Below are 20,742 nucleotides of genomic sequence, written 5' to 3'. Positions count from 1 at the left end.
TTTACAACAAAGGTTAAAGCAACACAATGTAATTATTTTACCTCAAAATAATAGCTCATTTTGATGATACACTGACTGTAACTGAACTGCATCTCTGTCAATACTGATGCACGCCCGGAACACCTGTTGCACTGTGGCCTTGTAATGAGGACCCTTTTCGTCAGTTCTCAACCTCGTTAGCACTGGATGGATACCCTTCCCAGTATGTTGAAAACTGACTGAAAATGGGGAAGTCCTATTGTGTTGCTTTAATGTCCTTTCCAAGACCTCATCGAAAACATTAGCGCAACAATATGAACATGTATGAGGCCACCTGGTTTTTTAAAAGCCATGCTCAGTGAACTATGGTGAGATTTCTCAAGACAAAACAGTGGACAAAGAATTCAAAAATATAAAATAGCAGGGAATGGACTTGGACGGGAATAGTAACAGCAAAACAGTAAATAGTGTAGCCTACAAGCCCCACACAAAAATGATATGCTGCTGTGAATGACGCTTTCAGTGTAGCCAGGGACATCATGCAAGCCAAAATTCTGGGGAGGGGGGGGCAGGAGTCAATTTGGGTCTTTATAGGCTCTGGCTTATTATGGAGCATAATAGGAATAAAGTTATGACCAAAAAAAATATCAGGGAGGAAAAATCTGAGGGCGCACATGCCCCCTTTATTTCAATGGGCATGACGCCACTGACCGCAACTGCAGGGTTGTCGGTTTGAGCCCAACTCCTCCTGTCCCTGTCACTGCACCCCTATCTGTCTACGCCAACGGTGCATGAGTGTGTATGTGAATAGGTGAATGTGAAGCCTGATGTTGTTAAGCTCTTTGAGTGCTCGGGGGAGTAAAAAAAGCACTAAATGTAGTTTTGAAAACGAACGTTAAGGGTTGTTTTAAGGACATGTCTGTGCTTGCCCATAGCCAGTCAATCAAAGGCAATTCAAAACGAGCCAGAAAGTCGAGACAGGAACCATCGTCAAAATTTCGGTGTCCACCACTCTAGTTCATCCAAAACAAACAAGAAAAGGGACTCAAAGTGCTAAATACCGGAATTATCCTTTAAACTGGAACACACACACATGCACACTCGTACTTTCACACACACTAGTGGTGCAGGAGGTAGACAAGGCGTTCCGCAACCGCATGGTTGTTGGTTTGAGCCCAACTCCTCCTGATGTCAGAGTCCTTTAACAAGACACTGCACCCCAATATGCCAACGGTGTATGAGTGTGTATGTATTTGGGTCAATATGAGGCATTAAGTTGTGAAGTTCTTTGAGTGCTTAGAGGAATAGAAAAGAAGGAGATGGAGAGAATGTGTCAGCACCATTTATTTCTGCGAAGAGAATGTGCAGGACTGTGTGGTGGCCATGTTTTGTACCGCAGTTTTTGTACTGTAAATTGTTGTCATAACAACATGGTAAATAAATTTAAATTGTTATAAAATCATAAACAAGACATACATCTTTTACACTGTGTCATAAACATAGCCTACTATTACTGGCCTGGGAACTAGATGAATCTGAGAGCGTATTTGAATTTGTTCTGGCAGATCCCTGGATTTTTAGTATTTTCCAAAAGCAAAGAAATCTTAGGATCCAATCACAAGCACTTATCCGGTGGGACAGGATCTCTACGATGACAGACAGCGAAACACAGTTGACTCCCTTTTGTACACAACCAATGGCTGCGCTGATGGTACAAGACAAATGATACAGATGTGTATTTCCTTTGAAAATGAGTAAACAAATGCATTTAAAGCCTTCATTGACATGAAAAATGTGTTTGCAGTAATTCTGAAAGGCTGCAAGAGATAAGAGTTTTTTCTTGGTGCTGGTTATTTTAGAATATATACTGTATATTGAGAACATTTTATCTGAAAATGCACATGGGGTACTGTCCTTATCATACAGTATATTTGCTTAGACTGGGTCTAGAGAAAGCAAATGCTTCTGTGTGTGTGTGTGTGTATTTCTGTGTGCCTGGTTAAACAGGAAGAGCACATCTACCCTGCATCCTCATCTCCACCCTTCTCATCCTCAGGTGGTCTGGCCATGGTGTTATCCTCAGTGTCCCAGTCAGAAACTTCATCATCAGAATAATAATCATCACAGTTGTAATCATCAGAATCATCAACAAAATCATCAGAGAATTCATAGTCAAATAGATCGGGCCAATCCTCTTGCACAGCTTCTCCCTCAATCGTGATGGTTATACGCCGGTTGCAGCGCCGATTGTTCTTATTATCTGTGCATTGATCTGTGGTCTTCTTGCATCTGAGACTTCACAGTGAGATAAACAAAAGTGTGTAAGCCAAGGAACTTCATGATGTCAGTGGAAATGAATTATTAGGTGACTTTTAACTGACTGACTGGTAAAACAATACCTACCCCTTAACCAATAGAGTGCAATCTGAACGTATTTTTGAGTTCTTCAACAGTTGAACTCCACTCTCTAGTAAGAAGCCACATGGCCACCACCAACCAGTACCTTCACCCAGGCTAAAGGGAGGGAAACAACATCAATATCACCTTTAATATGACAATGATCAATGATACTGCCTTTTCAATGCAAATGCTGCAGTCTTTATTAGCATGATATGTATATACTGTATACACACACACACACACACACGCACATATACACACATGTATTGTAAAGTTGTTTTTTCTTCTTACCGTAACTGTTTTATGCTGAGACACATCTCAATGAGGGAGACAATTCCTTGAGCCCAAGTGTCTGTAAGGCAGGGCACTTCTATGAGAAGCTTCTGAATAGGGAGACTGTGCAGGAAAGTGAGTAAGGCACCCTGATGCTCATCTAATGTTGGACTGGATGAAACAGGAAAAACAAATAAGAGCACACACATTCAGTAGATTGCAAAGGTGCAATTGAACATTTTAACATTATCATAGCCTATCACTCAATGGGAGATAGGCCACTCATTCTTCAAGCCAATCAGATTCTATAGCTGTTTCATGCTGGGTCCTATTTATTTTATCCCTCCTACTTCAATGTTGAGAAATCTGGACTAGGATGTATCAATATACACAGCAAGATAAACCAGCCATGGAAGTACCACTGAAACTAATCTGCTCCATATTCAGTGGTGTGTTTCTAGACACTGTCATTGTCTAACCACTTAACCAATTTCACTTATTCAAATTTTATTCATCTTGAGTGCAGTTTTTAAGAGATTTCGATGGTTGTTGGAAGTTCTTACCACAGAGCCACTGCATGTGAGCAAGTAGCGAATAGGCCATAGCAGACTGTAATTAATTGTGTGGTAGGAGCAGGGGCCAGATGCACTTTTGTGCCCACCTCAGGCGTATTTATTTTGCAACGTGCGCGTAAAAAGATGGCAAGGTATGTACAGGCCACACTAAGGTAAAAGCGCAGACTGCCTGTCACGGGAGCTGAGAATGTCAAATTGCGCTTTTCCGTCTCATGCATATGCATTCACCCAAGTGAGCTTAATGATTACAGGCCTGTCGCTTTAACATCACACGTGATGAAGACAATGGAGTGACTGGTCCTGCGCATACTCAGACCCCAGGTACACCATGCACTAGACCCGCTACAGTTTGCATACCAGGATAAAGTGGGCGTGGACGATGCCATCACTTATCTCCTACACAGGACACATTCTCACCAAGACAAGGGGAAACGTGCTGTGAGAATCATGTTCTTTGATTTCTCAAGTGCTTTTAACACCATCCAACCCCTCAGACTGAGAGACAAGCTCTTGCAGATGGGTGTGGACGCTCACCTGGTATCCTGGATTACAGATCACCTGAACGAGCGGCCACAGTTCGTGAGACTGAAGAACTGACTCTGACCCTGATCAGCAGCACCGGAGCTCCACAGGGAACTGTGCTCTGTGCCTGTTTACCCTGTACACATCTGACTTCTGTTATAATACCGAGTCATGCCACATACAGAAGTTCTCTGATGATACTGCAATTGTGGGGTGTATCAGGGACGAGCAAGAGGAGGAGTACAGGAGCCTGTTGGAGGACTTTGTGCAATGGTGCAAACTCAACCACCTTCAACTCAACACTTCAAAGACCAAGGAGATGGTGGTGGTTTTCTGCAGGTCAAAGCCTGCTCTGCTACCAGTCTCCATTGATGGGGTCAATGTGGAGGTGGCAAACACCTACTGTACAAGTATCTGGGCTTACAACTGGACAATAAACTGGACTGGTCAGCCAATACTGAAGCACTCTACAAGAAAGGGCAGAGCAGGCTGTACTTCCTGAGGAGGCTGCAGTCCGTCAATGTCTGCAGTAAGCTCCTCAGGATGTTTTACCAGTCTGTGGTTGCCAGCGTCCTCTTCTATGCTGTGGTATGCTGGGGAGGAAGCACAAAGAAGAAGGATGCTGGGCGACTAGATAGGCTGGTAAGGAAAGATGGCTCTGTCGTGGGAGCCGAACGCGAGTGCATCACTTCAATATCAGACAAAAGGACCCTGAACAAACTGATCAGCATCTTGGACAATGAATGTCATCCACTCCACAGCACTATTGTAAAGCAGAAGAGTCTGATCAGCTGGAGACTTCCCTCACTGTAATGCACAACTGACAGATTGAGGAAGTCATTTGTCCCCAGGGCCATTGAACTGTTCAACGCTTCACTTAAGGGTAGAGGAGAGATAGACTTCTCTGCATAGTCTGTTTACATACTATATTAGCACATTGGCACAACCCCTCCCTCCCTCCTGGACCATGGCCGTACTTGATGCTTAAATACCTTATACTCAATACTTGACCAATGGCTGTAACCCTTTTACCTCAACCTATTCTTGCACTGATATAGTCCGTTTATTGCACATCATTTTTTACGTCATTTTGAAGAGCCACTGCATACCTGTGTGTGTTGGCGTGTTGTTGCAAAATCCGCCGAGTCATTTTTTGAAAGCAAACCGCATACAGGGGGTCTTTATTGTTGAGGTCAGACATGTTAACACATCTTGCACTCGCTTAACTTTTTACCCGTGTAACCTACACTGATCCAGTTCTGCCAAAGCCCTGCTTCTATCCTCACTGGTAGCTTACAGTACAGTGTTGTGTGGGAGGGGGAGTGGCTAGCGGCGAAAGCCAATGTGTGCTTCTTTTACCGATATATTTAACAATATCTTTTGCATTTCTTATTCAAATTTGGCACTGCACTTACTCATGCCCATAGCAAGACACCTGCCAAGTTTTAAATCAGTCTGACAAACGGTCAGCGAGATATGCCTGCCACAGACATTAGGACACACAGACAGACACACAGACACTTCTTGCTTTGTAGATAGATAGATAGTATATTTAGTATTTTAGTATCATGTTTATCTTCTACTGTCTCTATTGTACAGTGGAATTTTTTTTGTTTTTTTTAAATGTATAGTACTTTTTCTGCTGTAAGTGCATGTTGTGTGTGATGTCTGTATGCTACTGAGACCTTGAATTTCCCCTTGGGGATCAATAAAGTATCTATCTACAGTATCTATCTATCTAGGAGGGTCAAGGGAAAGTTGGAGTTTCGTGTAGAAAGATGGGAGGAGAAGCATCAAATGTGCCTAATTAGACAGGGTTGGGTCAGATTACTTTGAAATGTAATCCATTACTGACTACAAATTACATGGCAATTTTTGTAATCAGTAACGTAATTAGGATTACCAAAAACATGTAACGTAATCTGATTACTTTAGGATTACTTTTAGATTACTTCAATAAATATGTCCCTTAAGTAAAAGACACCACCACTGAATTGATGAAAGAATTCTCATTCAGTTTTTCTGTTTATTATTTCATTACATCTAAGAAATCTCTTTGCTCTGAGTAAAGCATTCCTGTGTGAAATTACTGATATTTTCCTCCAAAAATCTTAATGTAGCCCCTTGTTTTAGTGTTACCATTTACTTTGAGGTCACCAGGTCTCATTGTCTGAAAAACACCCAAAACTAATACATTTCTATAGCTATTCTCCACTTTGGGGGTGGTATTTTGGTGGCTGAAATTTTCCCCATCCCAAAATTGATCACTTAGTCATCATGGATGTGATCATGGATCACTATTCTCCAAACATGCACAACTCAGCTTAACCTTTATATGGGCACACCTGGACAATGAATTTAGCTTTCGCTGGATTTTTTTGACCCAGGGACATGGCCTGAGATTGAATGACACCATGTCCATTTCAATTGTGGGGGTGAGAAAATTATTCCTTTGGGATGTTTTTCAACCATGGGGACCTGGTGACTTTCTCAAAGTAAACGGTGACACTAAAACAAGAGGCTACATTAAGATTAGGAGGAAAAGATCAGGCAGTGTGCCGAGAGACCTGCCCCAATAGTAAATAAGTTAGTAAGTACTCTTTTGATCCTGTGAGGGAAATTTGGTCTTCCAATCCGCGAATTAGTGAAGCACACAGTGAGGTGAAGCACACAATGAGCACACAGTGAGGTGAAGCACACACCAACCCGGAGCAGTGAGCTGTCTGCTACAACGGCGCTCGGGGATCAATGAGGGGTTAGGTGCCTTATTCAAGGGCACTTCAGCCGTGGATGTGGGCATGGGAGAGCAGTGCTCAACCACTTCCCCCGCCCACTTTTTTTCTACTGGTCGGGGATCGAACCAGCAAGCCCGAAGCTTGTCGAATTAAAAGATAACTAGGCTATCATTAAAAAGTTGCATTGCTTGCATGATAAAATGTAATCAGGTAATCCCCAACAATGTAACTGTAATCTGATTACACAATTTTTTATTTTAATCTGGGCTGATTATAGTTACTTGATTTTTGTAATCTGATTACGTAATCCAGATTACATGTAATCCGTTACTACCCAACCCTGTAATTAGATATTCCCCTGTATGTACGAAAACTGCCCATGAAAGCACACGTCTATTTTGCACCTAAATATTTCCGCCTTGTAAAAGCAGGTGTTAATCCAAATTGCTGTTAAATGCATCAATAAGAGAATCTTTCAAAGACAACATAATCGTTATTTAGAGCAGTGTTTTTCAACCACTGTGCCGGGGCACACTAGTGTGCCATGAGAGATCATCAGGTGTGCTGCAGAAAATTACCCAAATGTCACTCACTGGTCCAGAAAAGCAACTGTTGCATCAAAGAATGTATAACCACATGCTCTCATTGATTGTATGATTGCACTATTTGTGGTATGCAGGCATTGTACAACGGGGGCCCCATATCCAGTATTCACAGAATCATCATATATCCAGTTCATAACAACAATTAAATTAGGTATAGTCACCTACAAATGAAACCGAGGGCGCTTGTTTTATTGACTTAATTCATCTGCGCTTGTGATCAAAGTATGTCATTCAGTTATTATCGTTCGTAAATTGCGGTAGGGGCGGAGAAAGGCGCTGATTACCCGATGAACTGCAGGTTTGATAAATACGACATTAACTGAAGTGTCATAGCGTGCGGTTTCTGCGGGCCATGGCCATGGCGCCGATAACACTACGTTCGCAAATGTACGTACATCTGGCCGTCTGTCTCTTTCTCGTCTTTGAGAGTGCTGGGCCAAACTTATAACTTGATAAGAAGGAGAAAATAGGCCGCACTTTGCATACAAGACGCGTTTCGGCGTAGTGCCTTCTTCATTGTGCTCAAGTGAATGACCTTATAGTTATCACCTAACTTAATAATGTCATTGGCACATCTTAAGCAGTGACCCATTGATCATGCTTTTCAAGATCCCCCAATATTCCGGGTATACATAGACATTAATGAAAATAAGCCTTTATGAAAGCACCTGTGTGCTTATGTAAGCTGAATAACATTATGGTCGGTAGTTTAATGCAATCACTTGTGCACCAACCTAGCACAACCTATTTAACCAGTTTTATGCTAAATGACTCTTATACTAAAGTTCCTGACAAACAAAGATCAACATCGACAAAACAGAATGGTGTATTTACTTTTCCTTGTTGTTTTTCATCGGGTGAAGCTTCAGCAGGATGTCTTTCCAGTCGAAGCTGGACATCTCCGAGGACTGTGGTAGCATGAGTGTGATGGTGTTGAGGGCTGGATCTGGTGGTGGTGTGGAGTCTTTAAAGATCACATCTGAGTGAGCAGTGAAGTTTCTAAAAGAGAGTCTGAAACACAGACACTCTGTTAAGTATAAGTATATATACTCTTTTAATCCTGTGAGGGAAATTTGGCCTCTGCATTTATCCCAATCCGTGAATTAGTGAAACCCACTCAGCACACAGTGAACACACAGTGAGGTGAAGCACACACTAATCCCGGCGCAGTGAGCTGCCTGCAACAACAGCGGCGCTCGGGGAGCAGTGAGGGGTTAGGTGCCTTGCTCAAGGGCACTTCAGCCGTGCCTACTGGTCGGGGTTCAAACCGGCAACCCTCCGGTTCCAAATCCGAAGCGCTCAACAGTAGGCCACGGCTGCCCCCTCTGTTGGGGTAGCGCTGGTGGGATTTGAGTATCTTTCTTTCCAAAGACAATAAGCAGGATTCGTGAAGACAGAAAACATTATAAGAATGGTTTTGAGAAACATCATTTAATTTTTGCTGTCATGCAAGATACCATTCAAATATGCCAAAAATACAGCACAGAAGTTCAGATATATACTTCTATATGATGGAGTCTTTAAAGATCACATCTGAGTGAGCAGTAAAGTTTCTAAAAGAGAGTCTGGAACCAAATAGAAAAAAATGAACTGCTAGAATAGTATTGGTGGGATTGGGATTTGAGTATCTTTCTCTCCAATAAGCATCAAAGACCGTAACCAGTAGAACAATTTTGAGAAACTTAATTTAATTTTTGCTGTCATGCCACCCACATATCATTCAGATATGCCAAAAGTACAGAATAAGTTCTGAATTTCTATATAGCCCGTTTAAGTTTAATCTGTCAACAATTGAAATACTGTAGGCGATATGGGAACTCTATGTCAAGACGGTGACTCTGGTGGAAGTGAATTTATATAAACCAATAAACCAATAAACCAATCACATGCAACCAGCTGTCATCTATTTATCGGCATTTATGGGCATCCAAGGCTTTTATACTGGTCAGGGAATAGAACTTGTGACCGAGGGTAGCCGTTTTGATCCCCGTCTAGTAGGAAAAATATGGGTGGAGGTTGATTAAACAGCACTCAAGTCCCCCTTGAGCAATGCACCTTACCCCCAACTGCTCCACGGGCGCCGGATCAAGAGCTGCCCACTGCTCCAAGTGTGTGTGTGTATGTATATGTGTACACTAAACCTGGATGGGTAAAATGCAGAGGACAAATTTCCTACAGGACAATAAATGTAATAATATCTTAATACATTTCAAAATCCCCTTATGGTAAGAATGGGACATTCTGCCGTCCTATGTGAAATACTAAGCAGTATAGTCAAAATACCTAGGCAATATTGGCTGCAAATCATATCATGGCAGGGTGTCCAAAACAGTAGGTACATGTATCATTGTGTCAATTTGCTGAATTGATATTTCAGAGAGGTTTCACTTCATTATTCAAACTGTGCTATCTCAACATGACGATCATTAATGAAATAGGCCTACCAAACTGACAACAGTTCAAGTTTATGAGAACGCAACCTAGGCCAAGGCTATTCTAAAACACAGGCTACAAAACGCATATATAGACAACATCCTTAGGCAACATTTTTTTCCAACCATAATTGAATATGTAATATCACAAATGTTTTGTTTAAAAATCGAATTGTTACATGGATTAACAAAATAACAACATGATGTGATAGGGTATTTAAAACAGGTCTGAAAGAGCAGAAGAAATACTACATATTAGGCTATTCTTTGAGATATGCAGCATTGAGATTTCAAAGGCTACCGTAATCTCATCTGACGCATTTCATTTAAAGGTATTGATCAACATTTCTTGGGAGACATCGCTCCCAAACTCGGGCCCTTCAAGTACAGAAACCTTAACACCGGATGAAGTCAGGTTTAAATTATTCTTTGTGCTCTTTATTGTTTTAGTCAAAAATCAGAGACTTATCCCCCTGAAATGTACCAATTTACCAAAATTAAGGAGTCTAGTTCAAGGATCATATGTAGGTACGCATCAACTAATGGAGAGTTCATAAAGAGGACCTTACGTGTATAAGCCACGTGAAGCTATTTCATCTTCGATTTTTTCTATGGAGATACACGAACAGACACTTTGTTCATCACCACAGATCTGCTCGATCATCCTGGAATTTCAAATATACACAGGAGAGATGCACACATTACTCTCGGTAGTATATCTCACGAACACCTTGGTCAAAACATAGCAAACCATATATCAAAATAAACACCAAACACAAGGATTCCTCTGTACTGTAAGCGGATCCGAGTAATCCGGTTTTGAAATTGCAGTAAAATTCTACATGTTACCCAACTTTGGGCTGACATTCTAATATATTCTAAAAGCAGCCCAAAATAATGATTTGGTTTCCAAATCAAAGAATCAACTGTGCTTTTGAATAGATATTTCTACCAGCATGCTTCAGGTGGCATGGATGCAGCACAAAGTATTTTAAGGCTGACCTAAGATATATGCAAGCATGATCACATCATACTTTCCCAGATATGGCGTGCCACCCTAAGATTTGCGAAGGCCTCCCCTTGCCACCCCTGTCAAATTTTTCTGCTGGCGCCACTGTCAAAGGCATTTCACTGGGGTTATCAAACAGGCAAGGAGGAACCAATCAGAAATCTCAGCCTACCAAAACAAGTCAGACAACCAAAACATCTACTCTCAATGGCCACCCCAAGGTTTTTGCTCTTACCTAATGACAGCCAAACCAGGGCAAGTGTGGAGGAGTGAGAGAGTCCAGACAGCCCAGCTCATGTTCAAGCAGGTCACCTCTAGTGTTAATTCTGTCAGATGAGGTGTGGAGCCCAAGGAGGACAGCAAAGCCTCCATTTCCCCAGGGAATTCAGGACTGCTACCATATTACCAGGAAATAAAATGCAAATATATTTGGCCAACATGGTCCGAAAATAAAACATGGCTTTGGAATATCTCCCAATAATCTCCTCACCTTTGGGTTAAACGTTTTAATGTGTGAAACCTCTGCAATATGCCAACCCAGTCAGCGCCTGAGGTCTCTGTGGATTCTGAGAAGCTGAGGGAGAGGGCAGGGTCTGGCTCCATAGGGGTTTTCTCATATGACGGTAAACCCCATGAAGGCACAATTATCATTTTTATAATTTCAGGATGGTGAAAGTATCCAGCAATTATCCTACAAGAAATAATTGGTTATTTGTCTTGATTAAATATAAAACAAATAGCATTGTTATAATATTGATATAATACAAAGTCTGTAACACTTTGTATACTAAACTAAAATGCATGGCTACATAGAAACTTTTGTAAGGTGGTTCAAGTAACAGTTTGAGCAGCATAGTCAGCAAAAGACTATCTTAACCTGCACAATTGATTGGAATAAATTATGGAAACTAGTTTATGGTATGAACATTATTTATAAATATATGAACATTTATAATTTAATCTACTTGTACTTTGTGGCTTTTCAAGTTCAAGCTTATTGTCATATATTCATAAATAAGAGTTTAACAGTAATTCAATTTCTTATGATCAAGAGCCAACTCAACTTTAAAGAATAAATGAAATAGTAATAATTAAAAAGGTATTTTAATTGCTAATTGAAACAAGACTGAAGTGTGAGTGAGTATCAAGAAAAAATGATATAAGAAGATAAAAGAAAAAACTAGTGGAAAGTTCAAAAAACAAACACTGAGGAGGTTGATGACATTAGGTATGAAGAAGAGTCTGACTATGTGGATAGAAATATACTCGAAATATACTTGATGACTAGTTGGTCTCAAACTAAACTACCTGATGTATGATATGTGATATAGGAAGGACATGCATGTTGGTGATGCCAATGTACAGCTGAGACATGAAAAGAGGCTTGCTCACCTGTAGCTCCTGTTGCCCTCCTTGTCTCTCTGAATAGAGAGAGATGAGCAGCAACTGTCCTTATCACAGGACTTGAGCTCGGCCTTACTATTACAGACAACAGATATATTGAAATAAAATCAGTCTGCCGTAACACCAGCATATATTTCTGAGGATCGACACAAACATACAGATGGCACTCACTCAATCTCTTTTTTCTGGATGAATTGTAAAAATGTAGCAACAACAGTGGAGGTGATGGTCTTCACTGATAGTGAAATATGTTGCAGTAAATGTTGGTTACTGACTTCAGTGAGGATCTTTTGGAAACTCTGTTCACTAAGACTGCTTCCCATTATTCTGTTGAGGAAAACACACAGACATAGACACAAAAACAGACACACACAGACAGACAGACACACACACACACATACACACAAATACACAATTCATAATCAGTCATACCTGAAATAAAATCTCCATGAAAAGGCATTATATTGACATTAAAATGACAAATCATGATTGGTCATACCTGAAACAAAATATCCATAAATTGGCATTACATTAACAGCATAGTGCACTACATCTACAGTTTAAGTGAAGCTTGGGTAAATAATTCCATGATTGATAAAACAATTCCATTATTTTACGTTAGCTCAGTGACAAGTGTTGTTTCATCCAGGGCTGAGATCCAACCATCGACGCCATCATCCTCCAGGCCACACAGAGTGAACCTTTAAACAGAAATATCTAATTAGAGTAGATTTATACAAATATGCACAGTAATACATTTCTGAACTCACTTTATAGGTCGGTATTTGTCATTTGAACGTTTACATGAAATAACTTTCCAAAGAACTGCAATTGTGATTGCGTCGCACCAGCCGTTGGCCCCTTGCATACCGTAACCTACCCATTAACACTGACGCCATCACTTGCACTGTGAAAGAAAGGTTAAACTGTCCTACCACCAGTTGGATAAACAATTAATCTAGTCTAATAAGCCACAGAGCAGCAACTGTATAACAATAATGAGGCACTAAGTCAAACACTCTAATTTTATAATATTTGAGTAATATATTTACACAATAATTATAATAATTGCTTATTATGATCTAGGGAAATACACAATTGTGCAGGGGATGTGGTGCATAACAGGTTCAAATCCAACTAAAACAGTTCTCACCCATTGGACATCCTTTTCTATTGGCTTGTGAAACTGCCAATCCTCACTAAACAAAACTGATTTCATTGCTGCCTATACTAACGACCCATCCTTGCTCTCACCTGGCTTTTCACTAATTTCACATTCTCCCATACCCCTAGTCCATCTTAACGAAGAGAGGGCACAGGCCTGCTTATTTCTTTTTATTTTTTAAAGTATATTCTTTTGGCCTTTTATGCCTTTAATTGACAGGATAGTAGAGAATGACAGGAAGCGAGTGGGAGAGAGAGTCGGGTGGGATCCGGAAAGGACCACGGGGCGGGAATCGAACCCGGGTCGCCAGCGTACGGTGCAGGTGCCCCAGCCAGTTGCGCCACGGCTAGGGCCATGGCCTGCTTATTTCTAACAAATGGAAATTCACTCCACTGTTGCCTTCCAACAAGTATGACACATCTGAATACTATGGCATCACAGTCACTGCTTCGATTAAAATCTATGTTGTTGCCATTTACACACACAACTTTGTCCTTCATCCCCGAGCATGACTGTCCCTTGTTCATCTTGGGTGACATGAACATCCTCTTAGACACCCCAGGCTCAGCGGACTTTGTGTCCCTGATACACTCATTCAACCTCCAACTGCTCCACAGCCCTCCTACTCACAAAGCTGTCAAAGAGCTTGATCTCATTCTCACTTAACACTGTACAACAGACACTCTCTCAGCCAGCATCACTGCTGCAAAGACAGATTTTTACAATGACAAAATATTTCTCTACCTTCACATCACTACTCGAACCTCTGCCTCCTCCTTCCCCAGCCTTACTGCTTGCTTGTACCTTTGCCGCATATTTCATGGACAAAGTAGCGGTATCCAATTCTATGACCAATTCTTTGACGTGCTCGCTCTCAACCGGTCTCCTCCTCCTAGCACCACTATTGTTCTGTCACACTTCTCCCCTTCCTATCCAAAGCTATTGAATGGGTGGTCTCCATACAGCTCTCAGAATTCCTCTCACGGAATAACCGTCTTGATCCAAATATATTTGGTTTTAAGTGGCCACTCAACTGAAACCACTCTGTTGTTACAGAAGCCTTATAAGAAGCCAAAGCGTCAGCTCGGTCCTCAGTCCTCATCCTGCTTGAATTATCAGATGCCGTCAATACAGTCAACCACTGCATCCTTCTCTCTAAAAAATGGGCATATCTGGCTCGGCTCTTTCCTGGTTTGAATCCTACCTCACAAGGCGCCTGGCATGGAGAGTTGTCCACATTTCACTACCTCACCACAGGGGTGCCAAGGCTTGATGCCAGGGCCCCTGCTCTTCGCTATTTATACAATCTCGTTAGGTCCGATTATCTGCTCGCATGGCTTCTCATATCAGTGCTATGCCGATAGCACACAGCTCTATCTGTCATTTCCACCCAATGATCCTTTGGTCTCTGCTCTCTGAGGGCCAAATTTACTAACACTTTTGCACTTCAGGCGTTTTTGTACGGAGCCCAGCAGGTGTCATTGCAATATATATTTGTGTATCGAGAGAATGTGCGCTCATTTTAGTATATTGTGTGCACAATTTAGTATATTGGTGCTCATTTTAATAAATTGTGTGCACGTTTTACTAAATAGTGCGCTCATTTTACTAATAAATTGTGCTCTCAATGTAGTAAATCGTGCACACATTTTACTACATTGTAATATTATATGTACTCAATGCTTGAAAAGTGCTATATAAATAAATGTTAATATTATTATTAGTAGTATTATAATGAATATAACATATGAACGTTTCACCTTTTGAAATAAATTATGGAAAAAAATTAACTGTTTTACGATATTCTATTTTTATGAGATGCACCTGTATGATATGTGATATATGAAAGACATGTTGGTAATGCCCATGTACAGCTGAGACATGAAAAGAGGCTTGCTCACCTGTAGCTCCTGTTGCCCTCCTTGTCTCTCTGAATAGAGAGAGATGAGCAGCAACTGTCCTTATCACAGGACTTGAGCTCGGCCTTACTATTACAGACAACAGATATATTGAAATAAAATCAGTCTGCCGTAACACCAGCATATATTTCTGAGGATGGACACAAACATTCAGATGGCACTCACTCAATCTCTTTTTTCTGGATGAATTGTAAAAATGTAGCAACAACAGTGGAGGTGATGGTCTGCACTGATAATGAAATATGTTGCAGTGAATGTTGGTTACTGACTTCAGTGAGGATCTTTTGGAAACTCTGTTCACTGAGACTGCTTCCCATTATTCTGTTGAGGAAAACACACACACACACACACACAGACACACACACACAGACAAATTGGCCTGATGCATTATACATTGACAGCACAGTAGGGTAGGTCTACATATGAGCAGCTCCAATAAAAAGTGTCAGATTGTAAAATATGAATTATTACCTTATCTATGGATTAATTCCATACGTATTTTCAAAGATTTTTTAAAGCATATTGTCAACGGTTACTGGTATTTTACCTTATCTTAGTCACAACTGTTTTGTCCTCCAGGACTGAGATCAGACTATCAACATCAGCATCCTCCAGATTACACAGTCTTAACCTTTAAACAAAAACCATAGAGCAGTAGAGTAGATTGACAAGAATGGGCACATAAATGAATGGCAACAAATATGGCATATTATTGCATATTATTTACTATAAATATTCTACAACTTAATATTAATATCTACAAATATTAAGGTTCAAATGTAATTTAACAGTAACAAAATAAATAATGGTTTTCTTTGATACCAGTAGTGACACTCTTTGAAACTAACCGCAGTTGTTCACAGCGGGGCAGTGCAGGTTGAAGGATTTTAAGCTTTTCTGCGGTGTCAACAGAAATATCAAGACCTTTGATACGAGGACAGCAGAGGATGCAATATTTAAGCATCCAACAAGTCATGTCATGAACGAAATAGTTAGATAAATCAATTAATCCCCAAGATCGAATGACCTTCTCCACAAATTGCTCATCATGTAGCTCATAAAGACATGCAAGGATGAATTGGTCAAGGTTGGCATTACAGTTAAGATCATTCTTATTATCAAATATTTCTTGGATCCATGTCTCTAGGCAAGCACGAATGGTTGGTGAAACAGAAATGTTGTAATGTTGCATGATGAACTTTGTTGCCTCACTATTGGAAAGACCAAAGAGAAATTCAACTACAGGAAGAAAGTCAATGTAGTACATGTTTGATCTTTTAAGTTCGTCTGGCTTATCAGTGAATGTGTGATGACCATAGGGAAGCCTATTTTCAAGCTTTTTTCGAGCCTCTTCATCATCAGTGATGAGGTAGTGGAGAGCAGTGAAAAACTCCTGAAAGCTGAGGTGCATGAAACTGAACATGGTCTCCACTCCAGTCTTCTTCTTCCTGAGGAACTTGCATAAAAATGGAACGCTTGTAGGATCAGATGAAGCCTCCCAAACACACTTCTCCTCCAACAGAACTTGCTTCTTTAGTATTCCCCTCTCTGCCAGCTTGGCAAGGCTCCTCAGCAGGGTGATGGCTGGCTGATTTAAACCCTGACAGTGATGCTTCAGTAAAAGGGACACAAAGTGCAAAAATATGGAGGTGGTGGTTTCAAGCCCCTTCATATTCCCCTTGCTGTCCTCAAAATGCTCTCTGAAAGTTGTGCAGACAATCCAACATATAACAGGGATGGAGCAGACAGTAGAGAGCATTATGTCTGCCTTCACATACTTGTACGCTTCATCGTACAACTGGGTGTCTGTAAAGAACCTCTGGAAATACTCCATGACTGCTGTTTCTGAGAAGCCCAGAATCTCAGTAAAACTCTTCGGGCCTTGGAGTAGCTTGCTCAGTTTGTCTGAGGCTGTGGACCTGGTGGTGACTATAAGGAAGGAGTTGTGCAGGATGCGCCCCTTCAACAAAGCACTCAGGGTGGCTTCAACTGGAGCTGGTGTGAAGGCATCAGTAGGGGACGTCGTGTTGTCGTCCAGTGAGAATTTAAGTTCATCAAAGCCATCAATGATGAAGAGCACCTTCTGTGGTGTGTTTGACAGCATTTCCTCAATCACAGGTGCAAACTCAGAGCTGCAATCCAGGAGCTGCATCACATTCTTCTCCCCTGACAAAAGATTAAGCTCTTTGCACTTCAAGTGAAGCACAAGCTCAAATTGACCTTGGAAGAGGTTCCCGCAAGCCCAGTCGTAAACAATCTTCTGAACCGTAAAGGATTTGCCATATCCAGCGTCTCCCTGGAGAATGACTGCTTTTGGAATACGTCCACGATCGTCAGGATGGAACAGCTGTTCGACACTGGTGCTGCTGCCATCCTTACCACACCTGGAGCTAAGGACCTCACTGTGCTCCTGGCCCCTGGACCGGAGCTCCTGCTCCTTCTCCTCCTTCTTACGGTGCCGTTGAACAATCAGCAGCTTTGTGTAGCGATCAGTCAGTGGAACTTCCTCACCAGGAAGGGAGTTATACTCCTCAAAGGTGTCATATTTTGTGCGCAGTGTCTCCTTGTACTCACTGATATTTTGACCTGCAAACAATAGATTATATAAAACATGTTACGAACATTGTCAGAATGAAAAAAATATAACTTACAACATTGTGCATATTTGGATATATGGTCATTTGGGCCCCCCGTCAACTTCAAGGCAGCACCAAAGATCCTTGATTACTAGCTCTGCTTTAACCCTCTCTGGCAGCACTGCCTGGAAGTCAGTTGTGAATAATCACCTCTGTTTGACTCACACTTACCTGGGAATCTCCCTCTTTTTTCCTGGATCTCACTAGAAGCACCAGAAGTGGACGGCAAAAGCCTTTTCATGTGAGTACCAGTGTTGTTTTCTGAAAGGGGAGAAACTGAAACTATAGTTGTATGAATTGATAAAGTACATACAGATTTCAAAGCAATATCACAAAACAGGTTCAGTACAAAACATGTGGTAGTTTAATTTGTCTGCTACACTGAAATTCTAACACACAATGAATTGGCACAATGAGTTAAACCCATGAACTCATACCAAGCTTGGCATCTGAATTCCATATGTGTGCAATGGCTCTGTTTGGCTAAGATCTCCAAATTAGATTGGTCAGAAAAAACTGAATTAAGTTTCACACTTTCTTTTCATTTTCACAGCCAGACAGTATATTCTTGTATACTATATCACCTACAACTCGATACAGATAAAGAAAGATAGAAAGATAAAAAAAAGTATTTTTTGTAGTGAATATAGTCAACATTGTTTTTGTTTGTCAGCGTCACATTTGTTCAAGAATTATTTATCAATATTGAGATCATACTCAAGTCTTCTCAAGTCAAGTCTTATTCAATCTTACCACTGCAGTATATTTTTTATATGACATCAAACTTTCATATGATTTTGCATACATTAAACATACCCAGCTCTTTCATCAGATGTGGTTCAATCTTTTGCAGCAATGTGTATAGAAAATACTTCTTCTTGTCCACTCCAGACACAGCATCAAAAATAAGCCTCATCTTCTCCTCTCGATTTCTTTCTGCCCTGATGTTATTGTAGGTTTCGTTATGTAGCATGCCGTTGGAGTGCAGTTCATCAGCCAGGGGCATAACATTGGTGACCCTCTGAATGAGCTCTGTTCTGTGCTCATCCACAAACTGAACACCTAGGGAAAAGAATGGATTGTCAAAGAAATCCAATTAAAATAGTTACTGTTACTGAGCTTTCATATATATATATATATATATATAAGTATATATACTCTTTTGATCCCGTGAGGGAAATTCGGTCTCTGCATTTATCCCAATCCGTGAATTAGTGAAACACACTGCACACAGTGAACAGAGCACACACTAATCCTGGCGCAGTGAGCTGCCTGCAACAACAGCGGCGCTCGGGGAGCATTGAGGGGTTAGGTGCCTTGCTCAAGGGCACTTCAGCCATGGCCTACTGGTCAGGGTTCGAACCGGCAAAGCGCTAACCAGTAGGCCACGGCTGCCCCATATTTCAACACTTCATCAGTATGTAAGCTGCTTTGGTCAGTGTTGCTAAAACTCTACCAGTTAAGTCACACTATATAGTTAAAATAATGAATAAATATCGAGAACATTGAGATGTTTTACAAGAATAAGATTTCTTAATATTACTTCATACATATGTAGTTGACGGCAAATTGTAATGTACAAAGTTTTAGAAAATGTCTCTTTAAAAATTAATTGCAGTGTTACCTGGCACTCAGTTTCACCCTTAGAATTCACACCTGTATTATATCACTTCAAAACAGCAGAATAAAAAAAAACTAGTGCACTGCTTAATCATACTCACCATGCCTGTTTGAGGCCATTTGCTATTTTGAGTTTCAATTCTTTCTCTTCTGTGACTGCTTTCTCCCAAGTCAAACATTTGTTTTAAGATCCACAGAAATAATATAATAATAGACCCTGAAATACATAAGTCTGATTTCTAACAGGCGTAACTCCAAATGAGCTGATTCATTGTGGCGGGTAAGCGGAAAAACATTAGCTGGGATTAGGGTGCAAATGTGGTTGCTCAGTTGGTTCTCTCAGTTGACTGCAATTTCACAATCAGATATACCGTACGACAGTATTAGAAATTGCTTGTGCTTTCAGAGCACTACAATCATGAAAATAGAATGAGGTTTCTATTTAAATTATGCCGTTTACACGTACATGAAAAGTATGAATATAAACATCTGACTTTAAATGAAAATCTGGTCAATTCATAGCATTTATAATACAATTACTTTCCTTATTTGGTCTAGCAGAACTGTAATATTGCTTAATTATGAGACCTAATGAGTCTGAAGTTTAATGAACTTTTATGCACTTCCTGATGTATGTGATTTCTAACCATTGTGCTGGAAGAAACATTTTAACAGCTTTGCAACAAAGTCTGAGTGAACTTCTGATGGACACAAGGCCAAGGCAAATGTAACTTTAAAACTTACACATACCCGCATGTGATCTTTCTGAAACATCAGCATATTTAACAAGAACATGTAAACGGTTCTGTACCTGATCTTGAAATAGAGCACTGCGATACAATGTGGAAGTGAGTCTGAAAAGTTGAACAGGAAACAAAAGGGGCAAGTTTCTGCAGGCACAGCACAGCCTTTTTTTATGCTCCGCCCCAACTGTTATTGACAGTCTGTGCCAAAACAAGATCGGGGTTGTCCCTGTCAAGGTTGCCATGGTCGTGGACACCTCAACAGGCACAGGCAAGGAGGCATTGGACAGGAGTGGTGGGGGGGTGGGGGGCTTAGTTGGTTGGTTGTCACTGGGATGGAGAGCTAGACTTCAGCTGCAGGAAAGAAGCTTCCTCTGAACCTGCTGTGCGCCTTATGCAAGCATCGCTTGCCCTGAATGGCCTCAATGGAGGGGAGTGAGGAATGCGTTGGGCAGTTTTCACCACCCTCTGCAGTGCTTTTCGGTTGTGGGCAGAGCAGTTGCCATACTAAACTGTGACACAGTTGGTAAGGATACGCTTGATGGTGCAGGGCTAGATGTTCACCAGGATCTGAGGAGGCCGGTGGACCTTCTTTAGCCTCCTCAGATAGAAGAGATGCTGGTAAGCCTTCTTGATCAGGGTAGAGGTGTTGAGGGTCCAAGAGATGTGGACACCCAGAAATCTGAAGCTGGTGATACACTCAGGAAAAGTGACATAAACTGTGG

The 20,742-nt window shown here is 41.0% G+C and overlaps 1 protein-coding gene across 3 annotated transcripts; it reads right to left on the bottom strand.

The window, feature by feature from the left end:
• Positions 1 to 1,305: 1,305 nt before the first annotated feature.
• LOC121692784 (NACHT, LRR and PYD domains-containing protein 1 homolog) lies at positions 1,306 to 20,122 on the bottom strand. Of its 3 annotated transcripts, none has more exons than XM_042071668.1 (18): positions 20,086 to 20,122; positions 19,376 to 19,491; positions 18,471 to 18,716; positions 17,826 to 17,930; positions 15,867 to 17,604; positions 15,566 to 15,649; positions 15,184 to 15,339; positions 15,001 to 15,087; positions 12,552 to 12,635; positions 12,106 to 12,261; positions 11,923 to 12,009; positions 11,021 to 11,221; positions 10,766 to 10,924; positions 10,091 to 10,186; positions 7,924 to 8,100; positions 2,671 to 2,823; positions 2,383 to 2,493; positions 1,306 to 2,274 (listed from the first exon to the last, which is right to left on the bottom strand). In XM_042071668.1, exons 2-18 carry the CDS (start codon positions 19,392 to 19,394, stop codon positions 1,998 to 2,000), a joined length of 3,936 nt encoding a protein of 1,311 aa, XP_041927602.1. In that variant the 5' UTR covers positions 19,395 to 19,491; positions 20,086 to 20,122; the 3' UTR covers positions 1,306 to 1,997. The 3 variants fall into 3 exon arrangements, with proteins under 3 accessions (XP_041927602.1, XP_041927603.1, XP_041927604.1); XM_042071669.1 differs by having other exon boundaries at positions 10,766 to 10,921; XM_042071670.1 differs by having other exon boundaries at positions 17,826 to 17,915.
• Positions 20,123 to 20,742: the final 620 nt, after the last annotated feature.

This window comes from Alosa sapidissima, chromosome 19 (assembly GCF_018492685.1).
Source record: "Alosa sapidissima isolate fAloSap1 chromosome 19, fAloSap1.pri, whole genome shotgun sequence".
NCBI lineage: Eukaryota > Metazoa > Chordata > Actinopteri > Clupeiformes > Clupeidae > Alosa > Alosa sapidissima.
The sequence above is the reverse complement of the archived record's forward strand: the minus strand, read 5'-3'. Positions and strand labels throughout refer to the sequence as shown.